Source organism: Pteropus medius, unplaced genomic scaffold (assembly GCF_902729225.1).
Source record: "Pteropus medius unplaced genomic scaffold, Ma_sr-lr_union100, whole genome shotgun sequence".
Classification (NCBI taxonomy): domain Eukaryota; kingdom Metazoa; phylum Chordata; class Mammalia; order Chiroptera; family Pteropodidae; genus Pteropus; species Pteropus medius.
This window is the reverse complement of record NW_024351730.1, coordinates 8,953,748-8,972,290: the sequence shown is the minus strand read 5'-3', so window position 1 is coordinate 8,972,290 and position 18,543 is coordinate 8,953,748. Positions and strand designations below refer to the sequence as shown.

Sequence of the window (18,543 nt, the reverse complement as noted above, 5' to 3'; positions counted from 1 at the left end):
CAAATCAAAGTTGTGACGGAGACAAGGAGCAAGCAGCAAGGAAAATTCGCCTGGGATCTAGATGAACAAGCCATACAACTAGGGAGAAGTCCAAAAAACATCCTGCAATGGCAGAAGGTAGGACAGGGCGAGGACGCAGGGCTGCCTGATCTCAAGCAGCTGAGTGAGATGGAAGCTGCAGCAGCAGCAGACGCCTCTTTAAGGGGCCGCGTCCGGGAATGGATTTTCGTGGTAATACTTGCTCGCTCTGAGCATCAGTGCCTATTCAGCTGCATGCAGGGGGCACCAGGGACTTACAGGGAGACAGTGTTAGAATAAGTCTCCCCCATCCCAGTGTGCGGACTCAGAGCCGCCATAGCCCAGACTTCATCAAACTGGATAACAGAAGTCGCTTTGCCCAGAGGAGTCCCTGAAACTTCACTTTCCCCAACTCACGGCCCCACCCAAGCCATATCCAGGTATATCCTCAGTGAGTCAGGTGCTCCTTACTGAGCAGCACCTAGACTCATACTGGAGGCAGCTGGCCTTGGTCTCTGGTGCGGCCTTTTGAGGCAACTATAAGCACATCATCTGTGGATTGCTAACTGAATCTTAACAGGTGGCCCCGGAGGGGCAGAGCCTTGGGCTAAATTTGGCCGGCAGCTGAACCCCTCTCAGGACTGTGCCACTGGACACCTACTTCACAAATCCACACTAATAAGACTGGGAGACTTAGGAGTTTTGCTTAGTACATAGAAACAGACACAGAAAGGCAGCCAAAATGTTAAGACAAAGAAACAGAAACCAAAAGACACTCAATTAGATAGGCAAGAAAAAAGATACCAAGACCATAATAATAATTTAAGGAGCTTATGGGATACTATAAAAGACAAAGAAATGGGAAAGCCAAAGACACTCAATTAGATTGGCAAGAAAAAAGATACCAAGACCATAATAATAATTTAAGGAGCTTATGAGATACTATTACAGGTAAAAATATCCATGTCATAGGGGTACCTGAAGAAAAACAAGATGTTGAAGAACTATTTGAAGAAATAATGGTGGAAAACTTCCCTAACCTGGTGAAAGAAATAGACATAAAACCCCAGGAAGCTGAGAGAGTCCCCAAAACCAGAAACCCAAAGAGGCCCACACCAAGGCACATAATAATTAAAATGCTAAAGTTTAAATACAAAGAGAATCTTAAAAGCAGCAAGAGAAAAGCAATTAGTTACCTATAAGAGAGCACCCATAAGACTGGCAGCTGATTTCTCAAAAGAAACTATGCAGGACAGAAGGGCTTGGCACAAAATATTCGATTTGATGAAGACCCAGGATCTATAACCAAGAATACTTCAAAGCTATCATTTAGAGTTGAAGGACAGGTAAAGAGCTTCCCAGACAAATAAGCTAAAGGAATTTATCACTACCAAGCCAGTATTACAGGAAATGTTGGAGAGACTTCTTTAAGAAGAAAAACGTATCAAAAACATGAAGAAAGAATGGTAACAACTACCTTCCTATTGACAAATACCTCAAATGGAAAAGAATTAAGTGCTCCAAATAAAAGATAGAGTGAATGAAGGGATAAGAAAACAAGACCTTTACATGCTGCTTACAAGAGACTCACTTCAGATTAAAAGATACAGACTAAAAGGAAGGGGATGAAAAAACATATTGCTTTGATAGACCTAGAAGGTATTTAAGTCAGAGAAAGATAAACACGATCCGATTTCACTTATACGTGGAATCTAAGGAATAAAAAGAACAGCCCAATCAAAAACAGTCTCAAATATAGTGGACAATTTGGTGATGGACGGGGGGTGGTTGGGGGACTGGGAAAATGGGGTTAAGGGTTAAAGAAGTACAAATTAGTAGCTGATGGATGGTCACTGGGGTGGGGAGCATGGCATAGGGAAGCAATTACTATTAATATGTTTGCTAGGTGGAGGGTCAGGGGAGGGAGGGAGCAATTGGGGGTATCATTTTATGAACTATATAGATGTCTAACCAATGTACTGTATACTTGAAACTAATTTAAATAAATAAATAAAACAAGAAACTGTAGTCTTTTAGTAAGTTATTGTAAGAGCCTGAGGAGCTTACAAGTGAATAAAATGCTTCAGCTTCATTAAATAGATTTTATGATATTTAACTTTGTTCATACTTTGTGTCTTGATTGTACCTTAATTATAGTATTCTAGTTTAGAAAATTGATGTGCAAGTAAGTGAAAACTCTATGACTTATTTGTATGTGCTTTCAGCCTGGCTCACTTTTTGAGGAAACAAATTTTATAATTTTACTGTATGTTGTAGTATTTTGTTTTGTTTTGGGTTGTTTTCTATCCTGAAGTGACTATTAGTTTCAGTCTTCTGAGATTTTGCATATATGTATCATATTCTAACATTAGTGACTTTATAGACTTTGTTTATGTGTGCTCTCAGCCATTATCCCTTCTGACTGAAGAACCCTAAATTTTAGATTTTTTATATACCAACCTCTTAATCTTATTAGTTGTTTTACCTCCTTTTTTAGTGCTTTAATCTTATATATGATGACCAGAATTGTGTGGCTTTCCATATAGAGTGCTCTCTATATGGATTTGCTATAAATGCTATATATTTCCATTCCCTTTATACTCTTATTTTTATCTGGTCCTATATCAGGGACTCATTTACTTAGGTAAAGGAAATAGGCTGCAGTATGTGGTAGTTGCACTTTGGTGTAAAGAACTGATTTGGAAAGTAGCACTTTTAGTGACTGATGAATTCGCTCTCCAAACCTCAGTTTTTACCTCTCTAAAATGGGGTTAATCTCTTTCTTGCAGTGTTGTTTTAAGAATTAGAGCAAGTGTATGTAGAGTACTTAGTACAGTATTTTTCCTATAGTAGGTTCTTAGTTAATAGCAGTTACTATTATTATCATTTTAGTATTATCTATCTGTATCTATCTGTCTTGCTAAGTACTCTGTCCCCAGTGCCTCTCACAGTGTTCACAGCTACTTTGCATTCAATAAATATTTGTTGAATGAATGTATTCTTTGGCTTTTACAGTCTTTGAATAGTAAGTTCATAACATTTCATAAGATACGGCCCTTACTATTCAAAACATGATTCCTTGAAACTTGTGTATTTCCTCTTACAAGAGACTGAGAATGCCATATTATGAGTCAATGCAGTGTAGGATGGACTGAGACTCTCAGTGAAGGTAGAGTTGGATTTTCTATATCTAACCCTGGGTGTTCAGTTTGTGGTTTCTTGCCCCTTCCTCAGTATCTCCCATGTTATAAAATGCAGGGTAAAGAATTGATTTAACCTCCTTGAAATCTCATTTCAATTGCTCTGTAAAAGGGATCTCATGTAAAAGTTTTCTCATACCCAGAGAAATATATTTATTGCTATTTTGTTTTAAAGAATACTTACAACTGACTCTTTTATAACTAAATAAATTAGTAATTAGTGTGAATGACACTGACAGTATGTTTTTAATTGGAATAAAAAATCTTACTAAATGCTCATCATAAAAGAGGATACTCAAAGTGTAAACTTTGAGCCTTAAGTGTGAACAGGTGGCACTGGGTCTTTAAAGATGTATTAGACTCCTTTGAAAATCTGATTTGCAAAGAGCTAGCTGAAATTCAATTCTCTCTGAATATTTGGAACATAGTATTCCTGTGGTTTGTAAGAAAGATTTGCCTATTTTCTTCAGTGTCCAGTCTACTGTTAACCCATCCAATGAGTTATTAATTTCAGATATTACATTTTTCATTTCTGGAATATCCACTTGATATTTTTATAGTCTATTGCTCTTCTGAAATTCTTTTCACTGATTTTTTTCTATCTTTCCCCTCCATTTTATTGAACATATTAATTATAATTAATGTCCTTTCAGCTAACACCTATATATCTGTGGTTTTGTTTCTGTGTTTTGTTTTTTTTTTCCTTTTCACTTGGTCACATTTTCCTGCCCTCTAAATTTTTTTATTTTGTACTAGATATCACACACAAAATGAGATAGAAGCTCCAGATGAAATATACCACAATCTTGGGTCCTATCTAATAGGCAGGTAGTGTGAGGGGAATGGTTACTTTGGTGTAACAAGAGATTGAGCTGGATTAGGTTGGGATGCAGATTTACTAAGATTCAGTCTACCTCTGGTCTTTTGTCTTCTCTGCCTTAAAATTTGTACCCTTAGCATATTTTGAGTTTGGCTTTTTAGCCTTCCATCTCATGCAGGTTCAAGTTCCTTGAAGGGGAGACCAGTCTTGTGTTTTCTTCAGATCCTCCTCCTCCTAGCAGAATTTTGTCTCCTAAGCACTGGTAGTCTGAATAATTTTTCTCTGCCTTTCTGGCTTGGTCCTCACCCTTCTGTGTTGTTCCAGAACTCCGTAATGTCTCTAGGGAAAACTGGCTTTGCATTTTAGGGCACAACTAGTTTCTAGTCCACTGAACCAGCCTGCACAACCTGCAGAAATTCTATTGATTTCCTTTTTCCCCAGTAGAGTCCACTGGTTGTGCAAGGTCTGATCCTCAGTCCACCTCTAGAATCAGCAAAGAAAGTGGCCAGTAATCATCAAATAATTTAGGAAGGGCTCTTATCTGGATTTTATTTCGTCTAGTCCTTGCTTCCAGAGTTTTCTGATGTTTTTAAAATAACGTAATTTTTTTTCTTCAAATTATCTATTTGTTTGTGGTGATCAGAATGTTGGCTTGACACTAGCTACTACATCCTACCCAGAAATGGAAGTCTCTAGTTACCTTACTTTATGTAAAGAATTATGCTGTTTTTTGTATCTTTGGAGGAAAAGAATGATGTGATTGTTTTTATCTTGTTTTTTAATGTTTGAAATTTCAATGCGAAATTGTATTGTCAGCTTTTATAAAGACATTGTATTCATTTTATGTTTGTGCCTCGATGGAAGGATTTATAAATTGATGTCACTTAATTAAGATGCAAGTAAACATAGCTTACTTGCTGATCGAAGTGGAAAGAGCATTGCATTTAAAGTTTGGAGATCTGGGTTTGAATCCTATCATAACCCTGACTGGTTGTGTGACTTCGGACAAACCATTTAACTTATGGAAGCCTGTGTGCTTTATCTATAAAATAGCAATACATCTCAAGTCATGTGTTATTGTACAAGGCAAGGTGTAAACAAAATACATTTTGGATAAATCTTATTGAGACTGTAGAATAAGGTAGAATGGATATTTCCAGGCCTCAGAACCACAGAATATTAGAGCTGGAAAAATTGAGTTTTAGAGTAAATTTTGTTTTTCAAATATTAGAGTAAATTTGGTTGCTCAGGTCCTACAGCATGGTGGCTTAAGATACCTTTCATGTTATAGACATGTCATTCAACAAGTTACAGATTTTATACAAATTCATAGCTCTGTAGTTTAATGGAATGAACATTATGTTGAAAGCTGTGCAATCCTGGTTTCAAATACTAGCCCTGCCATTTCCTAGTATAGCTTTAAGTTTCTTAACCACTCTAAGCTGTGGTTTTCATATATAAAATGAAAGTAATACCAGCTGCCTTATAGGTTTATTGTAAAGATTAAATAAAGTAACAAAGTGAAGACACCTAGCATGGGGTCAGACCAAAAGTGAGGATCAACAGATAGCTAGCTATTCCTTACCCCTTTTTGTTTCTCCAGTTGTCCATTATAATCAATCAGTAGGTGATTTCCCCCTACCCTTCCCTGTCCTAACCAGTGATTATTCTTCTTTGTGTAATTATGTTTTTTAAAAAATCCCTGATATTGTAATACTTTGGATTTTATTAGCTGAGTGAAATTCATTTGTCTTATGAACAGTTTTTCTGATTTTTTTGTTGTCAGTTGAACTCAGTTTGTTTTTTGAGATGTTACCAGTATTTTCTGAAATTGTATCAGATTAGTGGATAAGCCCCTTAAAATTATGTACAACATTTTATATATTTGTGCATATGTGCCTTTCTCATCATTCATAAAGTACTCAGAGTAACAAAGTGAAGAACCACTACTGTAGGTCGTAAACTCTTTATGAAATTGTATTTAAGCACACTTTATTTAAGATTAGTACCTATAAGTAAATCATGGCTCTGTACTAAGAGAATTTTTTGATACACAAAATGTTTGCAGTTTTTTAGCTTATCTTCATCTAAAACTTACTTTTAATAAACAGTATTTGAAGGTTCTAATGATAACTTTGGTGGATGTTTTAGTTTATTAATGGTGGATGTTTTTGTTTATGTTGCTTAAAGTTATCCTTCGCAGGAAAATTTTAAAAGGAGCTTTTAAGTATGTGGAAATTTGTTTAGGAGAATTTAATCATATTCTAGTTTATCTTTTTGATGAATCCAAATTTTTTATGTATCATACTGAGATATGCCATTTAATTTTCTGTAAATTGCTGCAGCATAAGAGTCCAGAACAGAGGTGAATCAAGTAATTTTCTCTTGTTAAAATTATTTAAAATTTTACGTGGGTTTCTTCTAATGACATAAGAACATTTTTGTTTATTTTAGTAATTTAAATTTGCACAGATGTCAAAAGATAAGTATGGTTTTTATTTAAAAAATACTTAACAGTTAAAAAGATTATAAATACATTCACAGCAGTATTCTTGTTAAAGCTAAATGTATTATAAATTTTGGAGTTTAAAATTAAAACGTTTTAAATAATAGAACATTTGAAATTGCATTTTGACATTTTGTGATGTTATGAATAAATCCTACTCAAATAAATTTTAGGTGTAAGTTTAAATAGTTTAACTTTTGTAGTTATTATTGAGATATTCTATTTATACATTTTGTTAATATATCTTAGCATCTTTATGTTCTAAAGACTGATAAGAATGCTATATATTTGGAGAAATTTCAGAGAAATTTTTTTATAGCTTCCACATTTAACATTTTTTCTTTGGCATTAAGGACTTTGAAATCCATGAGATTTCCATTTATTTTATTAGCAACTTTAGAAAACCACTTCTTTGAAAAACCACTTTTTCAAACAATTGATTGTGAATAAATGACTCATTGGTAATGACTATACTATAAATAAGAGCAGTAACAAAGTAAGGGAGTAATACATTCAAGATTTTCTGAGATTCCTTGTTTCCCAGAAAGACTTACTTATATCTCATTGCACTTAATTCGTTTATAGGAAATAATAATGTATTTCTTAGAAAGTTACAAGATTTATAAACAATTACAAAAATGCTTCTTCATAGTAAGTCAAATTTGCATTTTTGGAAAACTCTTTTTCTAAGTTGTAGTAACTTAACTATTTCTAGGTTTTTTGGCTGTATTTTACTAATGTTAAGCTTACTTTAGATAGTTCTTTGGAAGTTGATTAGGGGTATGCCTTACCTAATGTTAATTATTGAGTAATTATTATTAGCTATTTGGTTAATTATCCAGGCTAATTTCTCTTCCAGTTTTCATGTTTTGAGTTATCTCCACAATTTTACCAAAAATTTAAAAGGAATCAAAGGCAATAGAAATTGATACCAAAATTACTATCTTTTCTGTTACTACTAGTTATTTCAAGTTAATTCTATTTAAAAAGTCTATTTAGTAATTGAAATGATGTTTTGATCTGTTATTTTTTACTTTAACATTGTATAATGGCTATGTTAAAACTAGTCCAGTGAGAAAAATATAATTAGCAAGCTGTCGAAATGAGGAAATATGTGGGAAAAATTAAAATGAGCTCTGTGATGAGGATGGTGAGTGGGAGCTGTCCGCTTCTAGACCAAGTTAGTGACATGTCATAAAAAACTTGTTTTACTTGCATGATATAAGTTGGTGGTCTTGGTCCTTTTAATTAAGGATAAGAACCCATGATAAAATTAGATTTCTTATTGATCATCTTATGCAGAAGGAGTGAGGATTCATAAGAACCACTAACCTGTGCTCTCTCACCCCTAGGGTGTGAGCACTGAAAAGGATTAAGGCCCACTGTAGGGAAGCTTGCACTGAAGCCTGCACTGCCCTTTCCCCTGTTCTTTCAGTTAAATAGAAGATTTTTAGTTCCCATGACTATCAATCTGGTGCTTTTCACAAGCACCAAATTCTTTTAAGAAAATTAAGATGACTTATTTTTAGAAATCCACCGGCCTGGAATACTGAAAGGTTATATATTTTTTTGATAATTCATATTTTCTATATACATGTTATTTTTTTTGATGAATATTAGTTTGCTTTAATTTATGTTGAATTTATTGGTCGATATAAACTTTAAAAAAGCTATAGGGTTAGGTTTGCTTACCCAGTAGTAATTATTGAGTTTGGCAGTGTTGAATCTTACATTTCATTAAAAAATAGTTATCTTAACAAACCTGTGAATATAAACTCTTAACTTTTATTTCTAGAATACTGCAAGTATAAAGTGCTTTCTTATGTTTAAAGGCTTTTGAATAGCTTTTATAAGTGCTGAAGTGTCATATTTTTTTCAATATCTGCCAAATTGGTATTGTATCTAATCTTGAAAATATATTTTGATTTTGTTAACTAAGAATAATTGCAGAGTATTAGTAGCTGAAGCTTTTTTTCCATTTAATTTGAGCTTTTGTTGTTACTAACAAATAATTTGTGGCGCAATCTCTTTCTTTCTTTTTCTCTCTCTTTCTTTTTTTTTAATGACCGCTAGAATCTATATACTTGTCACCTTAGTGTGCTAGAAATGTTCCACTCAAATCAAGGGTTTCTTTCTGGTTTTGTATGTTCTCACCTGCTCCTCACTGTAAATCATTGAGATGTCAAGTGCAATGATTAATTAAGCTGCACGTGCAAGTGCTTTTTTTTCACCTGTCAAGCAGGAAAGAGGTCTTATAGCAAGATTAAATTGTGCTAATTCACAGCTTTTATTCCAGACTATCAAGTGTGTAGAAATATTTTATATTTTGATGCTTATTCAGAATATGGCATACCAGGGTTTGTTTGGCTTAGAATTCTTAAATATTGTAAGATACAATTATACCAGACCTATCATTAAGCTCCTAATTAGAGGCCAGGAGTAAGTTCAGAATTTCTACATAAATATTTTGGAATTTAAGGTTCATACTTTGTAATTATCTTTTATTCAAATACTGGTAGTTGATTTCGGTTTTTTAAAGTAAATATTTTAAGTTTTTAAGTTGTGTGTGTGTCATATACACCACGAGATCCATTCATGAGATCCATTCTTGTTATAATAATTGCATGGGTTTAAATTTGTGATGAAATGATGATAGTGGTAACTACACTTGTTTCTTTGAGTTATGAATATTTGGAAATGTAATATTAAGCTTTTAGTTTTTATACTTTAAAACAACAGACTTGGAAAGCTTGTTCTACTCACCCTAGTTCTTTTACCCTCACCCCCCCAACTTATAAACCATCAGTAAAAATAAAACCTCAAATTGTATAGTAATCTTAATCTATTATTAAAAGGTCCTAGAAAGGAAGATTACAAGGTAGATTCAGGTTTTGAATCGGTTTTGCCATTGGTTTAGCAGCGGGTGGGCAGGCAGATGCCTGCTCAGAGTAGAACCTATTGCCATTTTTCACCATTGATAGAGTAGCCTTTCAGAGTCAATGAGCTCTGTCAATGTGAGCTTGTCAAGGCTACAACTTCATAGACCTGAGAGGCGGTTTGAGAGGTCAGCCCTTTTCAGGTTCGCTGTGATGCAAATGAACTTTAATGCTTAAACAACTATTGGAATTTTTATGTCTGCTCCTTGTTCTTTTTTCTTCACAAAGTCATTGACGAGACATTCAGTGCTTTTTAAATTGGAAGTTGCATTGTGCTAAAGACCTAGTACAGATTTACGGAGGGCTGAAAGCAGTTAGATCATGTTCTTTTCATGGTGCGATTAGAATCAAATCGATTTCTCTACAGCCTTCAGCATTCAGATGGCAATTTTAACAAAGCTTGGGGGCTAGACAAGGGACAAAACGACTGAACTGAATGTTAATTACACTCTGCAGCCTTATTTTCTTTTGATTTGGGGCTGACTGGCAACTAAATTAACAAAAAGTGTGACCATAACTGCTGCCCTATTTTCATTTAAAAAGAGAGCTGCCTCTAAAAGGCTATCTTTACAATGAAACAAGTGAGGTCTGCTGATCATTATTAACAAGGGCACTTTTTTCTTTAAAATTCTTGCCCAAAAATCTGTTCAAAAAATAATATAGTAAATTAGTTATTGGCATGTTATTATCCAGAGAGTTAGTTGGTTTTGATTTTTATGACATAGGCTCGGAAAATGTAAAGCAGTAGTGGCAATTCATTGGTAGTTATGAGTTATAATTGGCACCTACATTGACTGTGGTGTGTCTTTAGCATGTTCAACATGCTGAAAGGTAATTAGATTACAGTAGATACTATTTTATTATGTAACATCAAACTATTCAAAACAAGCTTGATCTTAACAGTTTTTCACCTAGCTCTTCCTCGCTTGACATGCAGATTTTCATATTTCATTCTTATTTTGTTGTGCCATATTAATAATGCTAGATGCTGTTTTCCTTCCTTTGCAAGGAAGCTGCAGCTGTACCAAGTTGCAGTTGATTTTTGTGGCAATACTCTCCTTTTTGCTCCTGCAGCTGTGTCAGTCTCATCCTAACACCTGGCATCATGAATTATCCTCTCCTTTATTTTTCCTCCCAAGCGAGAAACATTTTATGCTGCATAGTACATGTTGCAAAAATCTAGTGACCTTAAACATACATTTCTCAGTTGATTCCTTTACTAGCAGTATCGAAGCTTGATTCTATTATTCCTGTTGGTTTAAATACAGTTTTGCCTCTGGTTTAGCATTTCATACTGACATACTAAAGTATCACAAAAATATTTTTGAGAGAGATGGGGATTTAAATTTCTATCATTTGGTAGATAGCATTACCTTTTTAGTCGTTGATAGTTTTAAATCAGAGGCTAATAAGTTTGAAAGTTAAAAAAATACAGTGCAAAACACAAAACCATATCATTATTAAAATAAAGGACTATTTCTTTTTGGGTTACTATTTAGTGCTAGAATGTTGATAGTGTTATAGACCACCCTGCACTCCGTCACTGTCTTATACCTCTCTCCTTTTCATACAAAAAGCAGCTGCAAAACAAAGTTTTTCTAAAACCAGTCAAGAGTAAACTTTTTTCTCATTTGTCTTCCAGACACGGAGATCGATTGAGAAGTTATTAGAATGGGAAAACAATAGGTTATACCACAAGGTGAGTACCACAGGGAGCAGCTTCGTACTGTTGAGGTCTGAATTGCACAGTATGGAAACAGATGCTTTTGTTGAACTAAAAATATGAAAGGTGGACCAATGGGTTAGTCTGTGTGCTGCAGTAAAATAGAGCTCATTTTTCTTCTTTTACTCTCCTACTTGTCTAGCTGTGCTTGCACTGGAGACTGAGCAAAAGGAAATGTGAAACGAATAACATGATGGAATATGTAAGTTAAAGGGCTGTTTTGTGAGTTTCTCTATTAAATGATCATTTATTTTGCTTCTGATCTTATTCTTTCCATGATTATTAATCAGCAAAGGTGTCAGGAGCTTAATCTCCTGAGTGCAAGGATTTTCTACGGTTCACAGATGCATGGTTTCATGTGCAAGACTGATTTATAAAGTTATGAATGACTTGAAAACAAGGCTTCACTGTGTTCTGAAAAATAATAAATTAATTGCCAAGATAAAATAGCCTGAACATGTGTTGATGGAGTGTGAAATTTTAGATGCTGTATAAAGAATAACCACAACTTTGGTTACGCAGCAAGTCAGATATGGCTTTTTTATATAATGCTAATCAAGCTTCCAAGTATGGAAGAAAACCTTTCAGCCAAGCCATTGGAGCTTAAGAAACCTTTAGCCTTTATAAATTTTAGCTACCCATACCTCAGTGGGCCTTAAAGAATTTTTAATCAAAAGTATTAATAGAATATTTATTGTCTTGTAAAAATTATCTTAAAAATAAGCAGGAGATGAGATGTTGCTTATCCTGTGTGTTTATTCTTTAAAAGATATCTACGTCAGCCCATGTATACAATGAATTTTAGAACTTATTTAGTATGGTATTTAATTTACTGACTCCTTAATTTACTTGAACAATTTTTCTCCTTTTGAAAATTCAGAATACTATAGAAAATTATGAATTTTTATTTATTCTCTCGAGCTTTAGTGTTTTATTTTAAATATGGAAAGGGTATGTTAAAAGAAAAAGATCTAAGGAAGAATTAATTGTTGAAAGTTAAAGTCATAGTCTTTGTGAAGTACCAGGCACACCATTTCTGACAAATTCTATTCTTTGAAACAATTTAGTCGTCATAGACTGGGGTGTGTGTGTGTAAAAGATTGATTAAAACAGTGCTTAAATAGTTAGAAATTGTCATAAAATCATTTTTCTCTGCAGTATTTTCTCTTTCATTATCATACAGTCAAATCCCATTTCTAGCTTTAGACATAAAAGTCATCTTAAAAATATCTTTTTTTCCTCATAGAATAGGTCTATTCAGTGAACCCCAAATAATGTAAAATTTATCATTCTCTATTATATTCAATGTGTTAATTTATGATGATGAGAAAGATACTTTTTTAAATACTAATAAGAAAATACATTCAGATAACTTGTTTTGAGATGGATCTGTGAAAAGATAGTCTCGTATTTTCCTCATAGATGGTAAGAGTTTATGTATTTTGGCATGAGTGATGGATACGTAGAAGATTTAAAGAATTTTGTGAAAAAATATTTGCTGTATTTAGAAACCCAAACACTAAGCTTAAAACTGAGGTTTTATTTATTTTTGCACATTTCTAAATTTACATTGGAAAGGAAAACAAATGTTATTCCCAATACTATTATTTTCAGATAGAACTATATGAATGTCATTCATTCATAAAATATGCTCATTATATTTATCTTTATCTTATGATATTCTTTTTTTTAACTAAAAATAATTTAGTAACCTTTCAAAACATTGTGAACTGTATGCTTTGTTTGTAAAATAGTTTAATTTATCATGAAGTTTTAGATAAGCACTACTACTGAAGCCATTATATTTTTCATACGATCATAGAAGATATTTAGAAGAGTAGTAAAAATATTTTTTAATTGCTAAAAGTATTTTTTCTAAAATTTCTCAGTAGGTATATTTATGATAGTTGAATGGGAAAATAATATAATTTTAAAAACTTCCTAAAGAATACTTTTAAAAAGTTAAGATAGCAAATAATATAGTGAGTGCTTCTTTACCTAATGAATTGGGGAATTTTTACCACGTATTTCTCTTTGACCTAAACTTTTTCTTTAACTTACAGATATTTCATTTGTTAAGGGAAAATAATTCTCCTTGATTATATTTTGAATATTGGAGACAGTCTAGAAAAATACCAGCCTGATGCCAACTTTTCTTTTATTCAAATGTGGTAGAGCAGCATGATTTAGAGAAAATGAGACAAATGGCTTCTGAAGGAAAAGAGTTCATGGGATATGTTCTTTAAAAACAAATAATAATGCAAATATGAGCAAAGATAACCTTTATTTTGCATTGTGTGGTATACGCCGTAAAATGTAATTCCTATATTCTAGAGCTGAAACTGTAAAGACTGCTTGATCGAGGACATGTTTGAAATATAGAAGTATTTATTGAATGTTGACTCATAGTAATTTAAATATTTGATCGTCAATTTTTAGAGCTGCAAAGAAGATGAGGAGGTGGAAAAACAGTTTTTAGCCCAAATAAAGAAGCTAGACAGAAAGCTAGTAAATATTTCGTAGGCAAATAATAGATCAGGAGAGTGGCAAAGGTGGCACCTAAAACTTAGTGCAGTATAACTAAACCAGGAAAGGAATATTTTTAGGCCAGCCACCTTGTTTATTGAAGCAAATCAAAAGCCAAGAAAAATGAAGAGTGAAAACGAAGATGTCTGGTCTAAATGACTTAAAAGAATAGTATTCAAACCTGGAGATCATATCAAGACAGTTTCTGAAAAAGAATGAACAGTTCACCAAACTTGGAAACTATTCAAATCAGATAATTTTTTTGGTTAGCATCTGTTCTATAAAGAATTGGAATAAGGGAAAGAATTGATTGTGATTTAAGACAGTTTAAGTTTGTTATAAAAATTAGCTTTGATCAACTTGTGTCTTTCTGTTACTATATTTTGTCTTTGTTGGTTTTCCTTTAGTTTTTGATAAAAGGTTCTTTGGAATAAATTTTAACCTTTAATTTTGCTAACCTAAGAAGAAAAGGACTTTTAAAAAATTAAGAAATAAAAGACCAATACCCTTTATCTAGCGATCCTGGTACAGTAAAATGAGAGCAATTCTAGAATTTAAAGACCCATGGAATCGAGTTAGAAAATGGAGGAAGCTTGAAAAAATAAATTGGATCAGCTGAAGCCACATAATGCAGTTGAAAGGGCAAGGCTTTGGAGTTAAGACAGTTCTTTGTTCAAATAGTGACTCCAAAATCCTTGGATCATCAGTTTTCTCGTGTAAAATGAGGGCGATAATACTTACCTCACAGAAAAGTTGTTGGGATTAGATAGATCTATATAGTATGAAACACTCTGTATATAGTTACTTCTTAGTAGATGCTAGTTCCGTTTTCTTATTCATTCATGCATGCATTCTTTCTGTGTATCAGAGACAGTATCAAAATTATTTTAGCAATGAAATATAACTGAAGTTTTGTTTAGATAAAAATCTATTTAAATCTTTTTAAAACTTTTTTTTCTCCTTATACAGGTCATCCTCATAGAATTTTTACCAAAGACACCGATTTTTCGACCGGATTAGCATTTACTTTATTTATAGAGACTTTTCAAGTATGTTGTCTTTCCAATGGTGCCTTGCTTGGTGCTCTTCTGGTGGTGACATAACATTGGTTCTACAGAATCGTGTGGTGTTTTTTTTTTTTATGTTTTTGTTTTTTTAAATAACCGCATGTTCTAAGTGTGCATTTTTGTCAAACTCTGCAACAGTTATTTCATACAGATGTTTAAATACTTAAGTTATTGTGCTCTTTTCTGTTATGTATTCTGATTTTCAAGTATTACTTTTTTGTATTATCAAAAAAATACATTTGAACTTAGCATAAAAATTGGCTAGCCTTTTTTATTTTATCACCAAAGTACTCACACTTCTTTATTAATTCCTTAATATAGAAAAACACCTTTGTAAGGCTGTACTTATCTATTCTAGCAAGCACACTCTTCGTATTATTTTTCTTCCTTTTTAAATTTAACAGTTATTTTAAAATAGTAAGTTTTCTTTAATAGCTTTTTGGAATTTAACATATCCTTTCTCATTTAATTTCTAACACTGTTTACAGCAGAAATATCTGTAACATTATGAAGACCTATAAAAAAGTTTTGAAAGTGTTTCTTTCTTCAAAGGTAGCAAGGCAAGATTAAATTATTTTTATTAGAATAGACAAATCAGTGAATGGTATGCATGCATCTAATGGTTACTAGAGCTCAGGATGATAAAATATAGTAGCATTACAAACTGTGTATATTTTTGATCAAGATGATGATAATGGCCTTACTTGGGTTATTTTTTATTGTTTATCAAATCTTATATACAAAGTATGGAAATAATCCTTTAAAAATTTCTAAGGAAAATATTTCTCCCAATCTAACACAGTTGTAGGACGGATATATGTTTCTAAAAATTTTTGAAAGAAAGCAAAAATTCTAGAATTGAAAGTAAGCTGATGTTTAATACCCCATTGATATTTGGATCTGATTGTTACTAAGAAAGGGCAGACTTATTTAGTACTGTTTTTATCTATTAGTTTGCTTTCAGTTAGGTGTACTTTTTTAATTGAGAGTATGACGTAAGTTTAAATCAGAACAGCTTATTTCTTTTAAGTATATGCAAACATACATATTTTTTCTTATTCTTTTGGTTGTACATATCTCCATGAATTTTAAAACTTTCTAAATTTCTGAATGACCTATGTGTAAATTTTTGTTTTTATAAACCTGAAATTATACAAGTTTTAATGTGTGTCAAGAACTTGTTCCATACAGCTGTGGTATCGAGCAATAATGTGAATAACTTTTGAAATTATATAAACTATGCTTAATTTGTATTAAGAATTGGTACCACTATACAATACCTTTTTTCCTTGTATTAAATCTTTTAAATAACAGTTTCATTAATTTATATAACTGTATTTTTTAAAAGTATTTCTTTGTACTTTCCAAAGTACTGTAATTCTATATAAATTTGAGCAGTTGAATGCTAGTATTTTATATCCTATATCGGACATTAGGAGCTATCTTAAAAACTAGAGTTTTTTTTTGTTTGTTTGTTTTGTTTTTTGTATGAGAATTATTTGTTTCCATTGCTTCCTGACCCCAAACACTTAACAACTTGAATTTATGAAACACATTTCCTCTGAAGAGCTCAAAATACAAAGAATTCAAGCACTTCTCTCACTTTATTTACCTTGTGTTTAAGGTGTGGCCTACCACCTTAAAGTAGTGCAATTAAAAGGTAATGCTGTTCAAAAACTCTAGTATTCCTTTGTGGTTTCAGTGTTGAAAAATCTGCCTCAGTATTCAGAAAGAGCAGAAAAATTTGACTGTGTAGACTATGCAGCACAAGTGTTCCATATCTAAAATTTTATAAATTAGAGCACCATATGATTAGCTTTATAGGAAGTATTGTACCTATGCAGACATTTTTTTTCTTGTTTTTAGTCTTCTGTAAATTATAGTTTTAATTATTCCCTTAAGAATATTTTAACAGTAAGAATGTTTTCATAGTTGATAGTATTAAGTACAGGATTTTTACAAGCTTTTCTAATTTTATTGAGAGTAGTGTCCGTTCCTTAAAGATTCTCTTGAAATGTTCACTCTTATATTTCTAATGTATATATAGAAAAGAACTGTGAATGCTTAATATGTGGCATTACCCTAAGCCAGCTATGCCTTGAACAGTTAGATGTCTGTGTTTGAGTTTTCATTAGTAGTCCTCAGTATAACATACTCTCTGGCTTATTCTTTCTTGAGTCATAAATCTAAGTGCCCATGTTACTGCAAATTGGAAATGTCAAAGATGCCTATGCTATGTGAACATTAGTCTAAAGGAAATATTTTAAATGATTGTTTTTCAGTTTCTGTTTTCTGACTTAAAGTTTGTGAAACATGAACCATAGATACTTTTAAAACTGGCCAAGAAAAAGTTATTGGCAGAAAATCTAACGTATAGATTTTACATAATTTATGATCTTTGTTTATACATTACTGGCATTTTGCAATCCGCCGTTCCTTTGTAGAAACATTCTTTTATCAAATAATGTACATTGCAAACCCTATTATATATTTTACGTGACTTTTTATATATCTAGGTTAAAATATATACTCCAAAACTAATGACTATAGTAAAACTTAGTGACACATTTAGTTTCTAAGGTAGGTATTGATTACCCTGCCCTTACAAGAGGGTCACCTTACCTATATAGTAGTCATCAAATGCTTTATTAAGACTCTTTAATGACTAGATTTCATTTAAAATATAAAAATGTAATTTAGGTCTAAAGTCAAGAAGTGGTCAAACCTTAAATAATAGTAAACTGTGATTTTCTTATTATAAAAACTAGTTTTGTAATTGAATAATTTTAAATCAAGAATAACCACAACTTTCTCCATGGTGTGTTTTCAGTATTACTTGTACAGAGCTTCTGATTGCTTCTTTATATTAGTAGACTCAGGTCAACTGTATAAAACTTTGGCAACAATTTATGTCAATCTTTGGTTATAAAAGAATGATATTAAATAGTAGTATGTACAGTTGGACTCAATTGCATGAGTGCTACACTAGTTTTATATAACATTATGTACACACACCGTTTCAGCTTTTATGGTATTCTGTTTCATAATTATAACCCTTAGCTGCATGCTGGATTTTCACTGTAAATATTTGCTTTGGTTTAACTGTTGTTTAGTAGTACTAAATCAGAAGTACAGTGTGTTTAAAATTGTCTTTAACGGATTCCACCATCTAGTCCTGGACCCTCTTTTCTTCTCTTAACATACTGAAGCACTGTGGGTCTTTTTCTGCCCACCTGATGTCCATTGTCTTCTCCACGCATGGACATAGTACAGCATTGCCTTTCTGTCTTCCTTCCCCAAAGCTCACAGTTAAGAATGTTAATTCTTTTGCATTCTTAGCTAGGTGTTTAGAAGGCCAGTTAAAGTGAGTCTATTACATTAAATAATGAATAATTGACATTCAATTCTGCTAAAGTGGCACTTGCATTTTTAAAAGAGAGTTTCTTAAATTTCCAGTTGATGCACTGGTATAATTGGTGTTTTCCTTTTCAACAGACCCTATCAGTCCAAACTTTCCAGTGAGCGAAAGTTACATAGTTACATAGTTATGTATGAGACTTCTCAAACCACCATTTCTTAAGAAAGCTGATTTACATCTAGTATTAGGGTGGAAAGAATAGGCTCAAGGTCAATCCTAAACCAAACTAATATAATTAATATACAATTAATTATTGTATAATAGTTTGTGTTTAAATACTCCATTATAAAAAGACAGAAACTTAATTTTTCCATAGATAGAATAGCTAA

General features: G+C 32.5%; 1 protein-coding gene across 3 annotated transcripts in view; it reads left to right on the top strand.

The window, feature by feature from the left end:
- Window positions 1-17,752, top strand: part of CHIC2 (cysteine rich hydrophobic domain 2) — a 42,130-nt gene extending 24,378 nt beyond the window's left edge. For 2 of the 3 annotated variants that reach the window (XM_039845233.1, XM_039845235.1), the window contains exons 4-6: window positions 11,123-11,179; window positions 11,346-11,405; window positions 14,699-16,473. In XM_039845233.1, coding sequence (XP_039701167.1) covers window positions 11,123-11,179; window positions 11,346-11,405; window positions 14,699-14,749 — 168 coding nt within the window. In that variant the 3' untranslated portion in view covers window positions 14,750-16,473. Of the gene's footprint in view, window positions 1-11,122; window positions 11,180-11,345; window positions 11,406-14,698 lie in introns of all 3 variants that reach the window. The other variant, XM_039845234.1, reaches the window with a different exon arrangement.
- Window positions 17,753-18,543: the final 791 nt, after the last annotated feature.